General features: G+C 38.1%; 1 protein-coding gene and 1 non-coding gene across 5 annotated transcripts in view; both read left to right on the top strand.

Moving 5' to 3' along the window:
- The window catches only part of DMD (dystrophin), a 2284432-nt gene that overhangs the window by 492598 nt on the left and 1768047 nt on the right, over nt 1-23787 (top strand). For all 4 annotated transcript variants that reach the window (XM_063634262.1, XM_063634265.1, XM_063634264.1 and 1 more), the window contains exons 3-4: nt 14895-14987; nt 19855-19932. In XM_063634262.1, coding sequence (XP_063490332.1) covers nt 14895-14987; nt 19855-19932 — 171 coding nt within the window. The remainder of the gene's footprint in view (nt 1-14894; nt 14988-19854; nt 19933-23787) is intronic.
- LOC129476617 (small nucleolar RNA U13) lies at nt 16702-16800 on the top strand. The gene has a single exon (XR_008655040.1). It is a non-coding gene; the product is annotated as a small nucleolar RNA U13 (small nucleolar RNA).

Raw genomic sequence — 23787 nt, 5'->3', positions numbered from 1 at the left:
TATAGCCTTAAGTTTTTGTTGAATGATATTTCTTATTTTAATTAATATAAAAAGCCACATTTTTGTTGGCCGGGCGCGGTGGCTTACGCTTGTAATCCCAGCACTTTCGGAGGACGAGGCGGGCGGATTACGAGGTCAGGAGATCGAGACCATGGTGAAACCCCGTCTCTACTAAAAATACAAAAAATTAGCCGGGCGTGGTGGCGGGCGCCTGTAGTCCCAGCTACTCGGAGAGGCTGAGGCAGGAGAATGGCGTGAACCCGGGAGGCGGAGCTAGCAGTGAGCCGAGATCGCGCCACTACACTCCAGCCTGGGTGACAGAGCGGGACTCCATCTCAACAACAACAACAACAAAAAGCCACACTTTTCAAATACATTAGAGTGAATTATACATTCGAACAACTTGCAGTGGGCTCTAAAATAGTATTTAGCAATTGAGTCTGCTGAGCACACTGGAGTCCTGAGGAGTTAATGAAAACCCCCAATGTCAAATGATATAACAATAGGAATTCAGGACTTTGAAGAATTTTCCTAAGGTATATATGTAGAATTATCACTGTGTTATTATCTTCCCATTACTAATGAGACCTACAATTAGGAGCAATTTTATTGGCAGGCTATACAACTGTATCTGACCTTTTGGAAATGATAGTTTAATATATCTTTTCTTTCTTCTATCTTTATAGAACATATGACGCAAAGGCACAAGTAAAACTCATCTAACCCTTGCCCTGAATGTGATTATAGTCAAGGAAGCCCAGTTTAAATAGCAGTTACAAAGTAAAGAATGATCTAGAGATCTGTAGATACACTGCCTAAGTCTAAATTAGTATCTAGCACTTACTTGCTGTGTGACCTTACTCAAGTTACTTACATTCTGCGTCTGTTTTGTCAGTTGTAAAATGGGGTGACTGTGAACATTAAAACAACCCAGGAAAAGTACACAGAACTAGGGCTGACATAAAGTAACCAGTCGATGTGTGTAACTCGCATCTTTCTGATACGTGAGGTAGAGTCATATAAAAATTGTAATATTTGACGATATTTGGCTTCAGAATTGGAAATTGCATAAAGTTGGACCACTAAAAGGAAGTAAAGTATAGCAGTGACAGATGCTCTCCTTTAAATACTTTATCCTATGTGACTTTTGACAGAAACTCTTCTTTAAATATTGTATCCTATGTGACTTTTATCTTTTCTGTGTTTCCAATTTCTTTGATTTGGAACTTCCTGTAGACAGACCCTTACAGGCATGGAAGAAGAAAGAATGAATACACCAAGGATGACTTCCCAGTAGGTGGAGGATGGGAATAATTAGGAAGAAGCTGTGTCTTGTCACCTATATTGTCCCTATATCGTCCATACACAACTGCACCGTAGGGTAATTGAGAAATTATAAGAATGGCAATAAATGTTTTACATTCATTAATTAAAGTCATCTTTGGATGTCCTTTGTCCAAAATGTTTCTTCTACTAGATCTGAGCCTAAATATCACTTTTCTCCTCTGCAATTTCCCTGCAACTGAGTACTAATAGATGTTTGTCTAGTGAGCCATTTCATTATGTCACTGTGTGTGTGTGTGTGTTGTATGTATGTATATAAACACAATTTTTTTTTTTTTTTTTTTTAAGATGATGTCTCACTCTGCCACCCAGGCTGTAGTGCAGTGGTGCAATCTTGGCTCACTGCAACCTCTGCCTCCCAGATTCTCTCCCACCTTAGCCTCCCAAGTAGCTGGGAGTTTAGGCACGTGCCACCATGCCCAGCTAATTTTTGTATTTTTAGTAAAGGTGGAGTTTCGCCACATTGGCCAGGCTGGTCTCAAACTCCTGGCCTCAAGTGATCTGCCCTCCTCAGCCTCCCAAAGTACTGGGGTTACAGGCATGAGCCACCGCGCCTGGCCTATATGTTTCTTTTTTGAAGAATCACTGTTATTTGCATGCTTTGAAACAAAGTGCTTCATCTTGCCAACCTTGTACCCTACTGCTTCTGTCAGAAAAGCAACCATTGATAGATTGTAATTAGCCTTCATTTCCATCACTGGCTATCTCAAATACAAATCATATATCTATGTGAATCAATAGAAAAACTGGATTTAGGCCTGGTGCGGTGGCTCATGCCTGCAAATCTCAGCACTTTGGGAGGCTGAGGCGGGCAGATCACGAGGTCAGGAGGTCGAGACCAGCCTGGCTAACAAGGTGAAACCCCGTCTCTACTAAAAATATAAAAAATTAGCCAAGCATGGTGCTCGTGCCTGTAATCCCAGCTACTCGGGAGGCGGAGGCAGGAGAATCGCTTGAACCTGGGAGGCGGAGTTTCCAGTGAGTCAAGATCATGCCACTGTACTCCAGCCACGGTGACAGTCTCAACAACAACAACAAAAACTGGGTTTAACTTTCAGAATGTTCAATTTTATAGGGGATATTTAAAGGTGGTATAAGATAATTAGTACAATCATGGATTGTAATCATTCCACAAATTTTAAAATAACTTTATGAATTACATTAATACATAAAAATATAAAAAAGCATTTACCATAATTTTACTAATTTCCTTTAGAATACCTGGTAAAATGAATGAGTACTGACCTATCTAACTTAAAGATAAAACAATTGAGACCTAGCTTTAGAACTTAGTTAAGGATAGACCTGATCAGACAATGAATCGTGCTGACTTTTGGTTAAGCATACTTCTGGGTTCATAACATCTCACTTACAGATAACTTGATTTCCATTAACGATGGTGTGGTTTCCTATTTAAAGTTCGAATGCACATCTATTTGAATCATTTCTAGTGTACTTAATAGAATAACATACATATTGGGTTCTAGTTAAGATGCTTTATAAAATGACAAATAACATTTTATATCTGGAGAGATTATAAAAACTATTGTATTTTGTAACTTTGCTCTTGAACACTTGCTAGCTGTGAGGAATAACTTGGCTTTTTCTTGATTATGTTCGTAACCAGATCTTAGTGCTTTTTTTTTTGCTATAGAGAAGTCTCTACAAGTATTTGATGCTAAGGAATAATGAATAAATACATATTGATTTTATCTGTTAAGGTCCGCAAAACATTCCAGTATTTTGATATCACTATTAAAGAAGATGATGGTGTTCCAGTGATACCTACGATTCCTTATAATGACATCACCAGAGATAGAAATATGAGGCACGGGAAGGAACACGCAGGCCTTCATTTATTTTCTGATGCGGACATCCCTGGCATTGATTTCCTTGGCTCAAAGGAAATTTGTTCCCATGTCTAGAGTGGTGAATGTCTTTGGCCCCACTCTCCCCTTTTGCCTTCCTCCGGAGGCTGTTGTCTGTGGACTACATCAACAGGCTCCTTTGCCCTCTGGCTTCCAGCTGGATTTGGCAAATGAGAGCCTTGGTAAGAGAGGGAGAGAGGAAAGAAATTCCATCACCCAATATCAAAGCTCCTGTCAGATGATCTCCTCAATTCTCTTTATGTAGTAACTAGAAACCACTCTCCTCCTTTTCCTTTTTACGAGTGTAAGAGTAGTAATAACACTTTTCTATTATTAGTTCCAGCGGTTTCATTATACCTTCCCTCATTTTTATAAACAGTCGCTTATTAAACTCTTCCCAGATTACCAAAGTCCTGCTATGGCCATATAAATTTCAAAGGAGAGTGTCATTCTCCACCTCCAGCTGATAACATTTAACAGGAGGGAATGTAATTTATTTAATGTTTTTATTGAGCATTTTCTATGCTAGGTACCATACCAGACATCTTACATTTATTAACCCTTTTAATTCTCATATTTTGAGGTTGGTCCCTTCTGTTACTTTGAGACCAACATTACAAGGAAAGTTACAGAAGATAATGGATTATTTGGCTTAGAAAGTTTGGAATAAATGTGTGATAGCTAACACGGAATATATCTTACAAAGTGCCATACTAAGTTCACTTAAATCTTTGCAATATCACCACAACATAGGTAATGATACATTCTCTTTCTATAGATGAAAAGAGTAAGGCATAGGAGAAGTTACTTGCCCAAGATCACACTGGAGAGCTGAGAGTTGAACCCAAGGCATTTTGGGTGTACAGTCAACAATCTTATTCATGGCATCCTCCCCCGTGTTTTCCAAAGCATATTTCATCAGTGTGACTTTTTTCTAAATTCCTTCTGCATAAATCTAACGTATTTCAGTCATTAGTATTCTAATTTGAAACACAAAACCAGCATTTTTTGATTTTTAGGCGATTCCTTTCAAGAGAAAACTAACCTATGATGCCACAAGTCGTCATAGTGGCCATTCTTGAGGGGGCTTCCACATAGGGGGTGTTAGGAAGCTCCTAGGGTGTTGATCATATTCTATTTCTTAAATCTCGATGCTGGCAATATATGTTCGGTTTGTGACAATTCATTGAGCTATACACTTAAGACGTGTACTTTCCTCTATGTATATTATTCTGCAACAGAATACTGCTTTATTATACAATACTTTTTCCAACCCATATTTAAGAAAACAACAAAAAAAAATCAGCTCTGAAAGCTTCCTATTTACATGTCAATGGGTTGCCTTATTTTTCTGGGAGCTGGTCAGCAGCTTTCTTCAGTAAGTTTTGAACCCCCAGTTTTGCAATTCTTTGTGGTATTTGCGATATTTTTTGGTGTTTCCAATGTCTAGGGATTTGTAATTGCAGAAGTATCTTGACTTTCTTAGCGACAGATATGTCCATGGCTTGACCTTTTTGTAATCAGAAGGTCATGCTAAATTATCCCTGTGTTTACTTTCTACTGAAACGTATTGATCCCTTTGGATTTTCAGGTTTAAAGACCAATACAACTCTGAAGAGTCAGAAACCAAACACCTTCACAAATGCATTTCTCTTCCTTTCTCAAATTTTTTTACTTTGATTTCTTTGACTTCGATTTGTTTCACTTTGTTTATGCCACTTGTCAACCTACCTGTGTTTCTTTTTGAACACTGTGCTTCTGTATTTCTTTATTTCATACTAACAAGGATCTGGAAGGATTATTGTCTTGTTTTTAGGTCCTTTCATCTTGTAGTTTGGGTTAACAAAGACAATATATAAGCGGATACATTAAACTGAGTAATATCAGACATCCACTAAGTTCACTTGATAAAGGAAATCTTAGTCATAAAATGAACTGAAGACAGAGCTACAGGGTCTCCTGGCCCAAGGAGGAATTCATGTTTTGTGTGCTTCAGAAAATAGTTCTGATACACTTGAAAAGGAAGCCAGTAAAGGTTGAATTTTAAAGAAAAAATATTGTTCTTAGGATATAAAATGCCACCTGCGACAAAGACATGGTACATGTTGAAGATGAAAGGGGAGAACAACAAAAGAATACTTAAAAATAGTCAAAAGAACAAGAAACGGGAGGAAAAAGCAAGTTCCTAAGTGCATCCTCTGTACCATCTGAATTCACCAGTTTTAGTAATTGTATAGGGAATAATGCCTTCCCCTATTGACTTGCACTCCCACAGGGATGCCAAACTAATAGAAAACATTTTACATGTACTCTCCACTTTCTAATAGATATAATATTTTTATATTATCAAAAAGACTTTAACTTTTGTGTGTGTGTGTGTGTGTGTGTGTGTGTGTGTGTGTGTGTGTGTGATCTTGCTTCGTCACAAAGGCTGTAGTGCAGTGGCATGATCTCGGCTCACTGCAATCTCCACCTTCCTGGTTCTAGCGATTCTCCTGCCTCAGCCTCTTGAGTAGTTGGGATCACAGGCGTGTGCCACCACGCCCAGCTAATTCTTGTATTTTCAGTAGAAATGTGATTTCACCACGTTGGCCAGGCTGGTCTCGAACTCCTGACCTCAAGTGATCCACCCGCCTCAGCGTCCCATAGTGCTAGGAATACAGGTGTGAGCCACTGCACCTGACCGAGTTAAACATTTTTACACCTAGAATTTGGTCAAAGAAAGAGATGCAGACAAATAGTGATAAAATGAAACATAAAAATCATTCTATATTTATTTAGTGCATACTATTTGCCAAATCTGTATAACATTCCTATATGTTGTAGTTGAACCTCACGGGAGTGCTCTGGAGTAATAATTTGATCCCCATTCTAATAGTGAATAAATTGTGCCTCAGAAAGGCTAAGTCACTTGCCCAAGATAACACAGCTAGAGAATGAGTGAGAGACCTGAGTTCGGAAGTTAGCTATTTCTGCTTCTGAAACTTGGGTTACTTTTGCTGTAGTATGTGTACTTCTATAGAGTAAGTTGCAGCCAGGAAAATTAGAACCATCCAAGAGAAATAGTATGTTTGATTTTACCTGGGGTATTCATACTACAGGGAGAATAAAGCTGAGCACCAAAAGGTTTGTAAAGTTACAGGCTAAATGTAGCCCATTTCACTAAAAAAACCGCTTCAGGCCGTGGGAACGGAGGTGGGGGGGGATTTTTACTCAAAAGTGCTTAAAATTACTTTTACATAAGTCCAGGTGCAATAGCTCATGCCTATAATCCCAGCACTTTGGGAGGCTGAGGCAGGCTGATCACAAGGTCAAGAGATGGAGACAAGCCTGGCCAACATAGTGAAACCCCATCTCTACTAAAAATACAAAACTGAGCTGGGTGTGAAGACACATGCCTGTAGCCCCAGCTACTTGGGAGGCTGAGGCAGGAGAATCACTTGAACCTGGGAGGCGGAGGTTGCAGTGAGCCAAGATTGTGCCGCTGCACTCCAGCCTGGCAACAGAGTGAGACTCCGTCTCAAAAAATAAATAGTTTTATGTTAAAACAAGCATATATTAAGAGGAGAAGGCAAAATCTCTAGGAATTTTTAGCATGAAGTATATGCTTTCAAAGAAATTTTGAACCTACAGGCACTGTGTAATTTATACTGCCAGACTCCAGGGTAAATTCCTTCAATTTCATTTCCTGGAAGGATGCTCTGGTAGAACACTCTGAGAAGCACTCTATTAGAGAACATGGTGAATACGACTAATAGAAATTGGATTTCAATTGTGATACTTTAATATATCATTGACTCTGAGTTTCAAAAAGAATATGATAGCAGGAACTGTTTCTCTATCATCTCACTGCTTTCTCTCTCTAGGTGCGCCAGCTAGGTGCACATGGAAGCCCCTGCCTGACCTATAATCCTTTACTCCCTCTCCATTTTGGTTAACTCCAGTTTTAAAAGAATTATAAAAGACCTTGGTCTATGTATTTAAGTTTGGCCAACAAAGATTCTGTCTGCGTTTTTGACCTTTGGCTAGACTTTGTCTCCAAACCCAAACATAGTCCTTGTGTCTTGGATGCTATATGATCCTGATGGCCTTGGGGTTCATGTTTTATTCTGTACTCCAAGACTTTCCTCGCCTTTCCCAGTCTCTGCTCCTCTTTTTGAATAAACAGCATTTTATCACGCACATACTTCTTGGTCTGACAGACTTCATCTTTCTACCCTGGATTTTTTTTTTTTTTTTTTTTTTGATAAAAACAAGTATCTCCGTCAGTTAACTGTATTTTCTTCAACAATGGACACATTGCAGTGCATAAGATTATTTTTCGATGAGTTTAAAAGTTATGCTTTGCTCAGATAAGTCTGTAAAATTTTGCTCTTGGCCAAAGGAGGAAAAAAACACATCATTATAATCGTATTGTATACCTTCATTCAATATTACAAACAAATTATTACACTCAAAATGCCAAATTATTCCAGGTTAGATATGAAATTCTTCACAGCACTATTAGAAAGTGTAAATTTATTTTCTTACTACTAGAGAGCTTTCCTTGAAGTTTCATTAAAATGGCACTGTTTTAAGATTTACGTGTATGTTATGTGTAGGAAAGTTTCTTTTTTAGATTAAATATTTTATGGATACATAGTATATTTAGGGGGTAAATAGATATATTGATACAGGCATGCAAACTATAATCATATCAGGTTAAATGAAGTATCTGTCACCTCAAGAATGTATCCTTTCTTTGTGCCACAAACATTCCACTTCAGACTCTTAAACGTACAGTAAATTGTTGACTGTAATCAGCCTGTTGTTTTGCCAAATAGATCTTACTCATTTTAACTAGATTTTTGTACCCACTAAACATTCCCACTCCTCCTGCCCCCAACTACCCATACTAGACTCTGGTAAACATCATTCTACTCTCCATCTCCATGAGTTCAATTGCTTTAATTTTTATTTACTGCATATGAGTGAACCCATGCAAAGTTTGTTTTCGTGCCTGGCTTATTTCACTTAATACAATGTATTCCAGTTCCATCCATGTTGTTGCAAATGACAGCGTCTCATTTTTTTTTTTTTTTTTATGACTGAGTAGTACTCAACTATGTATATGTACCACATTTTCCTTATCCATTCATTTGTTAATGGATACTTGGGTTGCTTCCAAATCTTGGCTATTGTGAATAGTGTTGCAATAAACAAGAGGGTGCAGATATTTCTTTGACAAACTGATTTCCTTTCTTTTGGGTATATACCCAGCAGTAGGATTGCTGGATTATATGATAGTGCTGTTTTTAGTTTTTTGAAGAACCTCAAACAGTTTTTCCCAGTGGTTCTACTACTTTACATCCCCACCAACGATGTACCAAGGTTCCCTTTACCACACAACCGCACCAGCATTGATGTTGCCTGTCTGTTGGATATAAGCCATTTTAACTGGGGTGAGATGATACCTCATTGTAGTTTTGATTTACATTTCTCTGATCAATGATAGTGACAACCTTTTCATATTCCTCTTTGACATTTGTGTCATCTCTTGAGAAATCTCTTCAAATTTTTGCCCATCTTTCAATCAGATTATTATTATGTTTTTATGGAGTTGTTTGAGCCCCTTATAGATCTTGGTTATTCCTTGTCAGCTGCGTAGTTGGCCAGTATTCTCTCCCACTCTGTGTGTTGTGTCTTCACTTTGTTGATTATATTCCTTGCTGTGTAGAAGCTTTTTAACTTGATGTCCCATTTGTGCATGTTTGCTTTGATTGCTTGTGCCTGGTAGGGTATTGCTCAAGAAATACTTGACTAGACCAGTGTCTTGGAGATTTTCTCCCAATGATTTCTTGTAGTAGTTTCATAGTTTGAGGCCTTAGATTTAAGTCTTTGTTCCACTTAGATTTGATATTTTTGTATATGGCAAGAGATAAGGGTCTAGTTTCATTCTTTTGCATATCCATATCCAGTTCTCTCAGCACCATTTATTGAAGAGATTGTCTTTTCTTCAGTGTATGTTCTTGGCATCTTTGTTAAAAATAAGTTTACTTTAGGTCTGTGGAGTTGTTTCTGGGCTCTATTCTGTTCCATTGGTCTATGTGTCTGTTTTTATGCCATTAGCATGCATTTTTGGTTAGTATAGCACTGTAGTATAACTTGAAGTCAGGTAATGGGATTCCTAGTTTTGTAAACAAGGATCATTTGATTCTTCCTTTTCAATCTGGATGGCCTTTCTTTCTTTGATTAGCTAGGACTTCTAGTAAAATGTTAAACAACAGTGGTGAAAGTGGGCATCCTTGTTACAGATCTTAGCGAAAAGTCTTGTGGTTTTTCCCCATTCATTATGAAATTAGCTGTGGGTTTCTCATATGTGGCTTTTACTGTGTTAACTGGGTATAGAAGCAGCATACATTTTGAGGGTTTTTATCATGAAAGGATGTTGAATTTTTATCAAATGCTTTTTCAGCATCTATTGAAATCATATGGTTTTTGTCCTTTATTCTGTTGATACGATCTATCACATTGATTTTTTGCATATGGTGACCCAACCTGGCATCCCTGGGATAAATACCACTTGGTTATGATGAATGACCTTTTTAATGTTGTATTGAATTTGGTTTGCTAGTATTTTGTCGAGGATTTTTTGTATCAGTATTTGTCAGATAATAGCCTGTGGTTTTGTTTTCTGGATGTCTGTCTGGTTTTCGTGTCAGGCTAGTACTGGCCTCATAGAATGAGTTCAGAAGTACTTCCTCCTCCTCTTTTTCACAATAGTTTATTAGGTGTTTAAATGTTTGGTAACATTCAGCAGTGAAGCCATGAGGTCTCGGGCTTTTCTTTACTGGGAGACTTTTTACATCTTTGATCTCATTACTTCTTATTGGTCTGTTCAGGTTTTGCATTTCTTCATGACTCAATCTAATTTTGAGTTTGGTTTGCTATTCTAGTTCTTTAAGATGTATTGTTTATCTTTTTTTGATACAGGTGCTTATTGCTGTAAACTTTGTTAGTACTGATTTATCTGTATCCCATAAGTTTTGGTATGTTGTGTTTACATTTTTGTTTCAAGAAATTTTATAACTTCCTTATTTCTTCATTGACCCACTGATCATTCAAGAGAATATAGATTAATTCCCTTGTGTTTTGTATAATTTCCAAAATTCTTCATTACTGATTTCTCAATTCATTCAACTGTGGTCAGATAAGATACTTTATATTTCAATTTTTTAAATTTAAAACTTGTTTTGTGGCCTAACATATGGCCCATCCTTGAGAATCCTCCATGTGGTGATGAGAGGAATGTACACTGTGCAGCTGTTGGTTGAAATGTTCTGTAAATATTTATTAGGTACATTTGGTCTGTAGTACACATTAAGTTCAATGTTTCCTAGTTGACTTTTTCCTGATTATGTCCAAGGCTGAAAGTGGGGTATTGAGGTTTCCAGCTCTCTTTGGGTCTAATAATGTTGCTTTATATATCTGGGTGCTCCAGTGTTCGGTACGTATATATTTACAATTGGTATATCTTATTGCTGAAATGATTGCTTTATTATATGTTGATCTTTGTCTCTTCTTACAGTTTGTCTTGAAATATATTTTGTTTGATGTAAGAATAGCTACTCCTGTTCTTTTTTGGTTGCTATTGACATGGAATATCTTTTTACATCCCTTAATTTTAAGTCTGGCTTTGTAGGTGAAGCGTGTTTCTTGTAGGCAACAGATTGAGTCTTGGTGTTTGTTGTTGTTGTTTTGTTTTTTTCTGTCACTGTCTTTTGATTGGAGAGTTTATTTCATTTATGTTCAGTTTTATTAAGAACTTATTCCCACCATTTTGTTTTCTGGTTGTTTTGTGGTTTTCTCTTCCATCCTGTCTTTCTTTTTAGTGAAGGCGATTTTTCTCTGGTGGCATGCTTTTATTTCTTGCTTTTCATATTTTGTGAATTTTAGTATATCTTCTTATTTGAGGCTACCATGAGGTTTACAAACACTATAACCCGTTATTTCTAACAGACAATACTGGTTGCATAAACAAGAAAGCAAAGAGAAAACTAATTAAAAACTCTAACTTCATCTCTTTTAATCTTTTTGCTGTTTGTTTATATCTCATTATAGTGTCTATATCTTATAGTTATTTTTTGTTAAGGAACTAAAAGATTCCTTTTTTTACTTTTTATTTAAGATGTGAGTAGTTCATACACCACAATTACAGTATTATAATAGTTTGTGTTCGTCTGTACTTACTGAGTTTTGTGCCTTCAGATGGTTTTTCTGGCTGGTTAAGGTCCTCTTCTTTCCAGTTGATAAATTCTCTTTAGCGTTTCATGTAGAACAGGTCTGGTGTTGATGAAATCCCACAGTTTCTGTCTTGGAAGGTCTTTATCTTTCTTGTTGGAAGGATATTTTCACTGGATGTACTATCCTAGCATAAAGGGTCTTTTCCTTCAGCACTTTAAATATGGCATGACACTGTCTCAGCCTGTAAGTTTTCTGGTGAGAAGTCCGTTACTAGTTGTTTTGCAGCTTTTTGGAATGTATCTTTTTCTCTTGCTGCTTTTAGGATCCTGTCTTTATCCTTGACTTTTGATGCTTGCCATCTAGGAGCCAAGGCCTGAAGTTGCATCTTTATGAATCTATTTGGTGCTCTCTTCTACTGTGGCAGAGCTGGCACCCAAGCCACAATACAAAGTTTGTCCCATTCTTCCTTTCCCTTTTCATAAACAGAGAAATTTTTCCCCATGGCTACCACTGCCTCAGGCTCATGGTGAGTACTGCCTGGCTACCGCTGATGTTCACTCAAGGCCCAAGAGCTTTTTCGTTAACTAGTAGTAAACGCTGCGAGGCCTGGGTCTCTCCCTTCTGTGCAATGGGTTCTCCTCAGGCCCCAGGTGAGTCCAGATATGCCATCCAGCAGCCAAGGCCTGCAATCAGAGACCCCAGGAGCTTACTTGATGATCTACCTGACTGTGGTTGAGCTAGTACCCAAGCTACAAGACAAAGTCCACTCTATTGACTGTCCTTTCCAAAAGCACAAGGAGTATATCCCCATGGCCACCACGCTTGGGAAGGTATTGGGCCATACCCAAAGACAGCTTGGCTCTGAGTCTTACCCAAGAATTGGTGAATACTGCCTGGCTACTACTGCTGCTTATTCAGGACCCAGGGACCCTGTAGTCCAGCGGGTGACGAATTCTACCAGGACTGGATTCTTCTCTTCAAGGTAGCAAGTTCCCTTCTGGCCCAGGGTGTATTTAAGAATGTCACTCAGGAGCTAGGGCCTGGAATGGGGGGGTCTCAGGACTCTGCCTGATACCTTATCCTGCTGTGGTTGAGCTTGTGTCCAAGTTGCAAGACAATGTCATCTTTACTGTCCCTATCCTCTCCTCAGGTGGAAGAAGCAGTCTCTCTCAAAGCTGTCAGCTGCACTGCTAGGGGTTAGAGGATGGGGTGGTACAAGCACTGGTGTTTTACTAGGTTGTGTGCTCGCCAAGTCCCCTGACTTCGAGTCCAGCACGACACCAAGACTTGCCCAGGAATTGCAGTTTTTGTAGCCTAGACACCCTTTGAAGTTTATTTAGGACCCCAAAGTGCTTGAGCTCACAGTGGTGAGACTAGCTGGAACTCAGGTTCTAACTGCTGAGATGGGTGATACCTCCCTGGATAGGGCTGGTCTAAATGTTCCCTCTATGTGCACTTGATGAATTCTGCCCTGTGTTTCCTCCCACTGTGACAGGGCAGCACTGGGTTCCAATGCAACATTTCACAATCCTGCACCCTCCCTCCTGCAAGCACACAGATGGTCTACATGCGACACGGCCTCTGCCAGGGGTTGGGGGAGGGGTCGTGTTGGCAATTTGTAACTGTCTTTCCTACCATCTTCAGTGCTTCTTTCCTTGATATGATATTAAAATCAAGTACTGTGATTACCCACTTAATTTTCAGTTCTTAGGTAGGTGCTTGCTTGTGTGGATATCTGTTCAATTTGGTGTTTCTGTAGCAGCGGTAGCGGGAAAGATGATTGCTGGAAGGTTCCATTTGACCGTCTTGTTCTGCCTCCCTCCTAGTAAAGCTATTTTTTAAAACTTCTAGCATGTTAGGGTTTTGTGTTGCGTTCTTTTTGCCATGGAATTTTAAAATGGATCTATTTGAGTAGAATTTCAGAAGAATAACTCATAGTTAATTTTTGTCTAAGTATATATGTGGCTGGAATTCACAAAGCTGGGCACACAGGGACTCTTTGACTGCTGCAGGGATCATTGTTCCCTGCTTGAAGTACCCAGGCATTTACAGGTCTTGTCACTGACATGGCTACCTCGTTGTAGGAATAGTCGAAATCCTATGTTTTTAATCATGGAAGTTTAAGGGATGCCTTTGCCTGGAAACCAGGGATTTTCTTGACTTGTGTGAAATTCAAAGTTTATATGTGATCCAAGGAGTGCATGAAAAGAGCACAGTCACCCAAAAGCTAATGTTAGACCGATCACCTGACATGTTTTGGAAAGTATTTGTTGATCCCAAGGCTTGTGAGAGTTCCCACTGTTAAATGTTCTTTAGTCCTTTTTAATGCTTTTATGTAATAGTACCTTTTAGGAATATTTTCTTTGCTGGGCTCTTAAGTTCTATAGGGTCTGGGCCTATGTCTTAGGTACTAGCATATGATTCAGTTCCTAGCTCAGGTTTATTAATGCTCAATATGTCTGTGGCGATTAAATTAGGGATTTCCAGGTAGGTGACGAAAAAGCTGGGAATTACCTCATGAGGGTATCGTAGGGTTTTAAGCAGAAAACGATTTGGTAAAGTATGGCAAAAGAAAGACAAATGTTTGAAAGATAATCGAATAGTAGGTTATAAAAGGACAAGGAAGCAACATAAGATTGAAAGAACAAGAACCCAGAATTAGACAGATCTGAGCCACAATTTTGGCTTTACCCCATTCTAGTTTCATGACAAAGAGCCACATACTTAACCTCTAAGTATCTCATGTAAGATGAGTAGGTTACTGCTAATCTCAGAAATGCCACAACGGTTATGAAATCCACTCATTTAACAGTGTCTCTCATGAGTATTTACTTCAAAAATGTTAAATATTATTTATTGACTGTTATATTTCCTGAGCAAAGAACTGAGTAAAATCGATGAAAAGCTCTCACAGGCTTGTTTCAAACCTAATTAAACCCGATATGCCTAAAATTTGAGTTATCCAGTATGAGAATAGGTCACAGCATGCAAAATGTGTATGCCCAGCAAGCATGTTTTGAGTGATAAGGATGTCGAGCCACTCTGACTGGTGTATTCCAAGAATTGGTTAAACTTTCTGTACCCACCCAGGTAGATTGTGTGTGGTCTTTGCTTCTTTGTGTATTTACTTTTCCCTCTACCCCTAACTACCTTGATCATTCCTCTATTTTTTCTCTCCTTCATAGAATCTATATTCATTTAAGTGAATTAATTAGATCATTTAGGCTATAACTCTCTTACTCTTGCTATTCAAAATAATTCAAATAGACTTAACCTATGATCAAATTTTTAAATTTTTTTTGTCATTTGAACTTTCCTTGCTTCACCCATCATCTTTGGCAGGTTAATTATGCACACTAATTATCCTTAAATATAGCTTTAGTTTTCAAAAGGCATAATCGTGAAAATGTATCATTGGAAGTGTGCTTTGTTACACTGAGTATATTTTTTTAATTTCAGTTTGGGAAGCAGCATATTGAGAACCTCTTCAGTGACCTACAGGATGGGAGGCGCCTCCTAGACCTCCTCGAAGGCCTGACAGGGCAAAAACTGGTATGTGACTTATTTTTAAGAAAGTTAACTTTAAACTTAGTAGAATTTCAGACCAGAAACTTACAACATAGTTTTATGAGATCTAGTAAAATTACTAGGTACTAATTGAACTAGCAATACCTATTCCTTAGTAAAGCAACTTCGTATGATTTTCATTTAGCATAGTCTACCGCCTGCAGGAAAAGTAAAAATTTCAGTAATATAATTTATATTAATAGATATTACTCAATTTTACTACTTGGTATCTAATCAATTAAGTTAATGAAGGCTTTTATACATAATGAATTGTAAAATTATCTTTGTACTTCTGTGTATTTTGAAGTTATTTTACAATGAACCTGTATGAGTTTATAAATATGGGATAGCATAATAAGGTACAGGCATTATAGTATAATACGTGATAGCATATGTGATGAGAATATCACTTCCTCTTGAACTATTATCTTGTCTAACCAGAGCATTCCTGTGAAGACACATGATTGATATACATGGTTACAGAACAGTTAAGTCATGTTGATCAAGGTCTTAAACTGGGGTGGGAGAATTCAAATTGAAATCCCCTGACAGAAATAATCTTCTTAGATTGCTATTCTAAAAAGTAGAGTTTAAGCCCCCAGTCTTCAGTCATAAATAACTGTTCTACCTATCAAATTCTGCTAAATCATTGCCTTCATCGCTTTGCCTTCATTACAACTCCCCAGCACATGCGGATACACGCACAGACACACACAGATTTGGTCATATTTTACAAACTGAAGCTGTCGTTCAAAGTCAGTTAGCAAAAATCCTATCTCCCCCAAACTGCCTCTTACAATGCTTAACGCTAAGCCTCTCTTTTCTCAGTATATATTGTCAGATATCTCTGGGTTTTTGCCTGTATTGTTTCACTTGCCTGTATTTCTTTCTGTACTTCTGTCTACCCCAACAGTCTCCCAGAAACCTTGATTTCTCCTCAGTAAAGCTTCCCCCAAATTACCTTTGCTAATTTTTCCCTCTCAAATTCCACAGAACGCTCATTTTTGTCTTGTTTTCAGTGTATGTATGACTGACATCCCTCCTCAATTAAATTCTGAAGTCCTATACAGAAGAGGCATACCTTATGCTTTCATTTTTTATCTTCAGCTATGTGAGATTAATACTAAAACTGATTCATTTTTCAAGAAGTCTCAACTTGTACTAATATATAAGAACAACTTTATGACATATTGAAATAATAACTTTAGTCAAGGGGGAAAAAATTCAGATTTATTGCCTTATAGCTAAACTGATTGGAGCCAATTTGAGGTCGTCGTGTAAACTTGGTCTTAATTTCACTAGTTAGAGATACATTTGTGTATAATTCATCTCTTTTGACTACGAACAATTTACATATATATGGATACGTAATATATTTATAGAAATCAGTGTGTCTCTGTGTATTATCGTTTCTCCTGTATTCTGAAGTCAGTCCTACTTTCAGTTACCGAATGCAGAAGTCCCAGTGTCTTCCAAATGTTCGTGAAAAATCTTTCAAAGATTATGGCTTACTAACCTTGTCCTGGCCCTCTGTTACGAGGCTGTTGTCTCTTCACTTCCAGGTATCTGCATGATCACTGATCCTGTGCTGCAATCCTCTCTGGTCATTTTCCTGGCTGAGTCAACCCATCTATCACCCAAAGCAATTTTGTCAGGGTTAACAAATTTCATACCTAATGTTTAAGATAATGAATTTCAGATCCTTTTGTAATTCATAAGCATGATTTGGGTGTTTATACTCAGATACGAGATATGCCTTCCTCTAAACTTACGATGTTGGCACACTACCCATCTGATATAAAGAAAAAAATCACTAATTTCGGCAAAATTAAAAAATCCACATGATTTACATTTATGCATATACATACATAGATGGTAAGACAAAATGAACCTAATTAGTAATAGCATTAAAGAGAAAAATACCAAAGTATCCATGAGATTGGCCAGTATAAGGTAAGCTATTGATCGGGAAAAATCACCAAACATTTACACATGGCAGTGTAGGTTACATAATTTCAGATACTGCTACTAACAGAATCCATTCACCATTGTTTGTCCTAATCACAGATCTGTTAGCACTGGTCTGAGGATTTTGCCTTTCTCATAAAGCAGAATCACCTCTAACGAATGCTCCCGATCCCAGAACTCCCATTCGCTATACCTTGTCTTGAATTCTAATAGTTTCTGTAGAGATACATCTTCTACTCCTAATGGGAGTCATGTATGCTACTGAACAGAAATCTTAGTATTCTACTCAGAAGCATCTGCATTTGGATTATTGGCTCAGGACATCCCCAGGGTTAAAAGGAAGGTACTTGCCTTACAATCATAAAATAAGAAATACTCCCCAAGGAGACTCTAACAGAGGCAGATTTTAAGTTCCCACTTCAGGATCAGAAACTGTAGCTTTTTAAAAGAGTAGACTATGTTTGGTTCTAATACGTATGCACATGTGTACATTTAATGTTTGAGTATGATACAAAGGAAAATTTTGCTAAATCTTATGACTGTATAATTATGTAACTGACTGAAAGGAAATATATGGCTTTTGTCTAACTACTAGGCAGAGGACTGATTTGAGTAATTATTTTCAAAACTTGGAAGTCCTGTAATTACCATTAAACTTGTATACTGTCAATCTATATATAAACAAGAAGATTGGTTATTTGCTGATTTTCTTCTGTTTAATTTTTTTTTGTCGGAATCTTACTCTGTCACCCAGGCTGGAGTCAGTGACACGATCTTGGCTCACTGCAACCTCTGCCTCCTGGGTTCAAGCAATTTTCCTGCCTCGGCATCCCAAGTAGCTCGGACTACAGGCATGTTCCACCATGCCTGGCTAAGTTTTGTATTTTTAGTAGAGATGGGGTTTCACCATGTTGGCCAGGCTGGTCTTGAACTCCTGACCTCAAGTGAGCCACCTGCCTCAGCCTCCCAAAATGTCTGGCTGTTGCTGTTTTTTTTTTTTTTTGTTTTTTTTTTTTAATTCTAAAGTCTTTCTATGGTCTTACTCTCTTCCTCTTTTTGGTGGAAAGTGGGAAAAATAGCAGAATGAAAACCAATATCATTCTGATATTCTTGGAGGAAAATCTAAGAGGTAAAAATGGAGATTCTGGTTCATAAGGTTAGCCTTAATGTTTTGTGAAATCAAAGGAACGAAATGTCAATACGGTGTTATAAAGGATATCAGGCAAGTTACCTTGGAGAGTAAGATGGCTTTAGTTTAATTTGGGTTGTTCAGCAGGCAGTGCAAATGATAAGGAGTTCTAGGATGAGGAACTACTTGAGAAAGACCAGCAGCTTTGCTTGAAAGTATAGGAGTTAAATGAAAGACACAGAAATATAGATTATTTGTTTGGTGCATGCACAAGGTAGTTAAGAAGGAAATAAATTTGCAAGACTGGGGCTCTACAGACAAAAGTTTGGGTTCTGGCTCCATCAATTATTAGTTACATGGTAATCTATATATTAGATGTTTTAACATGAGGTTCACTTCTGTGCAATAGGGATGAAACTAACTGCCTTGCAAGGCGGGGATTAAAGGTAGTGAATTGAAAGTACTTGGCACACACTACGAAGTCAATAATATTTATGTTGTACCAACTATGTGACAAGCACCAATCTAAGTGCTTTATGCATATCAATACACTGAATTCTCCCAGAAACCATATGTACAATGGTTTGAGCAATATGAACAATAAGTAGTGCCCTGGACAAGGTCTGGATCCTGTGAGACAGCATGCTTCATGTTTGAGTGAGGGCTTTGGCCTCAAATGCAGAGAAGAAAGTATCTCAAATTCTCTTGTAAATCAGAGCAGTTGTTGTTGAGAGCACATGTTGTAATTTGTGTATGCCTCTTGCTAATATTTTTATTAAGTCCATTTTTAACAGATGAGAAAACTGGTATACAGGGGGATTAAAGTTTTTACGTAGGTCACACAGCACAAAAATGGCAGAGCTGAAAATTGAACCCAGGCAGTCAGCTTGGTAGCTCTTGCCCTTAACTGGTAACTATAATCACCCAAATGTTGATATGAGAACTTTGCAAGTGGTTTGCATTGGCAGTGGGCTTACTTCAGGAACATCATTGCTGACGGGTATGCAGGAAGGAGGAAAAAAATGGGGAGTGAGTAGAGCAGGGAATGAGGTTATATTTCTCTGGGCAGTAGCTAATAAGGGCTTTTGTAGTAAGGTAAGAGAAACGAAAATAAGAGTAAATACAACGTATCATAATGGTAGAATTTCTAAAACTCTACAACTTAATAAATGATTTAATTTGTATATTGCAATGAACTATGCAGATGTTGGTTGAAAAATTACACAATAAGCTACAACTTTTGGGATTGAGAATAAAATTAGAGAACCAAAGATGATTGAGGTTTAGAGCTTCAGTGACAAGGACAATTAAGGTAATCTTCACAGAAAAGGTTTCCTTTAACCCTATTTGGCATTATATAATTTTGCTAGAGTCAAATCTCCTTTAAATATTTCTAAAAAGTTTGGGCATTAACTTGTTTTTCTATCTTACTAGAAAATGTTTTTATGCATGCGGATGTTTCTCTCATGGGTGGTCATGCAGTAATCCCCAACTGAGCTATAGAATGAAGGAACAATCATACCAAAATAGGCTTTGTAAAGAAAAAGTGTTTCCATTCTTACAGAGTGGTTGGTTTATGCTAAAAATGTTTCAGGCCAAGGGCAATTAGCCCAAAGTATTTAGATATATTAATGCCTCACAGGCTCTGTTGATTTACAATTTTCAAGCTTAATAGTGAAATTATAAATGGTTTCATTTCTAATAGATTGTCGGTCTCTCTGCTGGTCAGTGAACACTCTTTTGTTTTGTTCTCAGCCCAAAGAAAGAGGATCCACAAGAGTTCATGCCCTGAACAATGTCAACAAGGCACTGCGTGTTTTGCAGAACAATAATGTAAGTAGTACCCTGGACAAGGTCTGGATGCTGTGAGACAGCATGCTTCATGTTTGAGTGAGGGCTTTGGCCCCAAATGCAGAGAAAGTATCTCAAATTCTCTTGTAAATCAGACCGGTTCTTACTGAGAGCACATGTTGTAATTCGTGTGTGTCTGATTGTGGCTAATATAATTCAGGAAGCAAATGCATGCTGCCACAGAGGGAAGGGAAAGACATAGTCCGGACCTGATAGGCTGCTCACTGTTTTCAGATTTTACTTCATGCAGCTGTGTTCCGTGGACAAAGTCCTGCAGTGAACTCGGTTTCTTTTTTTTTCTTTGCTTTTCTTTTCTCTTTTTTCTTTTCTTTTCTTTTTTTTTTTTTTTTTTTTTTTTTTTTTTTGAGATGGAGTCTCACTCTTGTGTCCCAGGCTGGAGTGCAGTGGCGTGATCTCAGCTCGCTGCAACCTCTACCTTCCGGGTTTAAGCTATTCTCCTGTCTCAGCCTCCCGAGTAGCTGGGATTACAGGCACATGCCACCATGGCCAGTTAATTTTTGTATTTTTAGTAGAGGCAGGGTTTCACCGTGTTGGCCAAGGCTGGTCTGAAACTCCTGACCTCAGGTGATCCACCTTCCTCAGCCTCCCAAAGTGCTGGAATTACAGGTGTGAGCCACTGTGTCCGGTGAACTGTTTCTTATGACAGTGTTTTGTGTGACAAACGGATTTTACTATACCAGATATTTATGTACTAAATGTGTTCAAACCTGATAATGATGTTTGTTTAAATCAAGCCAACACTTATTAAACGCTGTCTCCAAGCATATAAATTAGACAGAAACATCACTATTTTTACTTGGGATATGAATGGCAGATTTGTTTCTTGTTTTGGTTTAGATTTAACTGGATTAAAATACGTGTGTTGTATTAGAAGAAGTAAACAATCACCGCTAAACCAAGCAGGCACGTCAGAGGAGTTCTAATCTCCTCTGAACCACTTGGTGGCTCTTCCCGTGTCATGGTATTGGAGGCAGTCCTTTTTTCTCATTAACATCCTAAAATCTGTCTAATCGACGAATACATTCACCAGGCACTTAGTAGCTCCCTAATTACATTACCCCTCTCTTTCAAAGATAAACTCAAGTACACTGAGTATGTTGATCACTTACTCTTAAAATAACCATAAGCAGGGATAGATTAATAATATGTACTCCCTCAAATGTTGCTCAGCTTATCTGGCAGGGAGATGACATTACATAAGATATGGAGATGGAAACTGTGCAGCAATTAATTGGCCGATTTTATGAATTCAGGGTCATTGTCACCTTCAACCTATGAAAGTTATTTTACAGAGATGTTTGTCTTACGAAGAAATTAACTGTAGATTTTTCACTTTGCAGCCAGAATAATCTATGAACTGATTTTCTTGTTATTAGTCCGGTAGACTCTTTGGAAATATCAGTGTCATCGACATTATGAAAATTGTTAAAAATATTAAAGTTACACAAAGAAAAATGTCTTTGAAATATCAAAATACCATATTCTGTTTCAAAATGTAACAGTGAAGAAAAGAGCAGAACATAGAATTAGATTTAATTTATTTGATGTAGCTGGACTGTCCCTACCAAGAAAATGTCATTTAAAAAAACAAACTTTTGGATATCCTATAAAAGTCAATACTGGATAAAGAAAATGTGGTACAGGCCGGGCGCTGTGCTCACGCCTGTAATCCCAGCACTGTGGGAGGCCGAGGCTGGCGGATCACCAGAGGTCGGGAGTTCGAGACCAGCCTGGCCACCATGGTGAAACCCTGTCTCTACTAAAAATACAAAAATTAGCTGAGTATGCTGGTGTGTGCCTGTAATCCCAGCTACTCTGGAGGCTGAGGTAGGAGAATTGCTTGAAACCAGAGGCTGAGGTTGCAGTGAGTGGAGATCGTGCCACTGCACTCCAGCCTGGGAGGTAGAGCAAGAATCCATCTCAAAAAAAAAAAAAAAAAAAAAAAAAAAAAAAAAAAAAAAAAATGCGGTACATATACAGCATGGAATACAATACTATGCAGCCACAGAAAAGAATTAGATCATGTCCTTTGCAGCAACATGGATGAAGCTGGAGGTCATGACCCTAAGTAAACTAACACAAACAGAAAACCAAATAACACATATTCTCAATAGGTAGCAGCTAAACACTGAATACACACGAACACAAGGGAACAAAGAGCCAGCAGCAGCTAGTGCTGGGGAACATTGAGACTCCTACGTGATAAATCATGAAAGGGTGTATGGGTGGTGTTACTTGCAAGTATGTTTTCGGAGGTTGTTTGGGCACACATGCTCGGGTTGTACCTGCTAGTACACATACCACATCCCATTGGCATCTAAAATCTCCACTCAGGGGTGTGTGGGTTTTTTTTTTTTTTTTTTTTTTTTTTACACAATTATAATGAGGAAAAGAAAAGGGCAAGTTTTTGGAGGAGTGTGTGCATGCTTGTCAGTGGGGAAAATCCCTAGCATGGTTATCTCTGGCGAGGGCCTGGTAAGTCCCCTTTGGGGCTAGAAGAGCCCAACCACAAGGCCAGACATAATCAGTGTGGCCAGTGTACTCATTGTCCGTTTTGCTGACTGTCAACAGGCCAGCAGTGACTCAGTGAAACAGCATCTCCAGGACTTCTTTTCTCTATGGGGCTCCCTTGCCTGCTCATTGCTGGCTCTCTGCCTACCCCAAGAGAAACAGAAAAATCCTGGCAGTAAAACAGATAATTATAGAAGGAAATTTATATGACTTTGGGATAGGCAAATATTTATGATACGTGATTCCAAAGCATGTTTCAAAAAGAGAACAGTTAAGTTGGATTTGATCAACATTGAGTTATTGCTATATTCTGGATATGAGCCCTTTGTTTTGAGTTGCAAATGTATTTTCCTTCTCTGTGGATTACCTTTTTACTCACTTAAGTGGTAAATGTTAATAAAAACAAGTTCTCCCCTTGGATATGGTTTATTCTTTAAAACTTTATATTTTTATGACCTGTTGAAGAAATACTGGCCTACCCAAAACCATTATAGTATTATATTAGGTTATTATCTATAGAACCATTATTGTTTTACCATTTGATTTTGGATCTATGGTTTACCTGAAATTCATTATTGCATATGGTATGAGGAATAGGTTAAGACTCAGTTTTTATTTTATTTGAAATCTAATCGACCCACCATTTATTAAAAATAATGCTTCCTCATTGCTTCACAGTACTAAGTGTGTCATAAAAATTTGTCAGTACATATGTGGGTCTATTTTTTTTTTTTCAGGTTTTGTTTTGGTCACGGATCATTCTTTTATTATACTTTAAGTTTTAGGGTACATGTGCACAATGTGCAGGTTTGTTACATATGTATACATGTGCCATGTTGATGTGCTGCATCCATTAACTTGGCATTTAGCATTAGGCATATCTCCTAATGCTATCCCTCCCCCCTCCCCCCACCCCACAACTGTCCCAGGAGGGTGATATTCCCCTTCCTGTGTCCATGAGTTCTCATTGTTCTATTCCCACCTATGAGTGAGAACATGTGGTGTTTGGTTTTTTGTCCTTGCGATAGTTTACTGAGAATGATGGTTTCCAGTTTCATCCATATCCCTACAAAGGACATGAACTCATCCTTTTTTTATGGCTGCATAGTATTTCATGGTGTATATGTGCCACATTTTCTTAATCCAGTCTGTTGTTGTTGGATATTTGGGTTGGTTCCAAGTCTTTGCTATTGTGAATAATGCCTCAGTAAACATACGTGTGCATGTGTCTTTATAGCAGCATGATTTATAATCCTTTGGGTATATACCCAATAATGGGATGGCTGGGTCAAATGGTATTTCTAG

The sequence above is a fragment of the Symphalangus syndactylus genome, chromosome X, assembly GCF_028878055.3.
Source record: "Symphalangus syndactylus isolate Jambi chromosome X, NHGRI_mSymSyn1-v2.1_pri, whole genome shotgun sequence".
Taxonomy (NCBI): Eukaryota; Metazoa; Chordata; class Mammalia; order Primates; family Hylobatidae; genus Symphalangus; species Symphalangus syndactylus.
The sequence above is the reverse complement of the archived record's forward strand: the minus strand, read 5'-3'. Positions and strand labels throughout refer to the sequence as shown.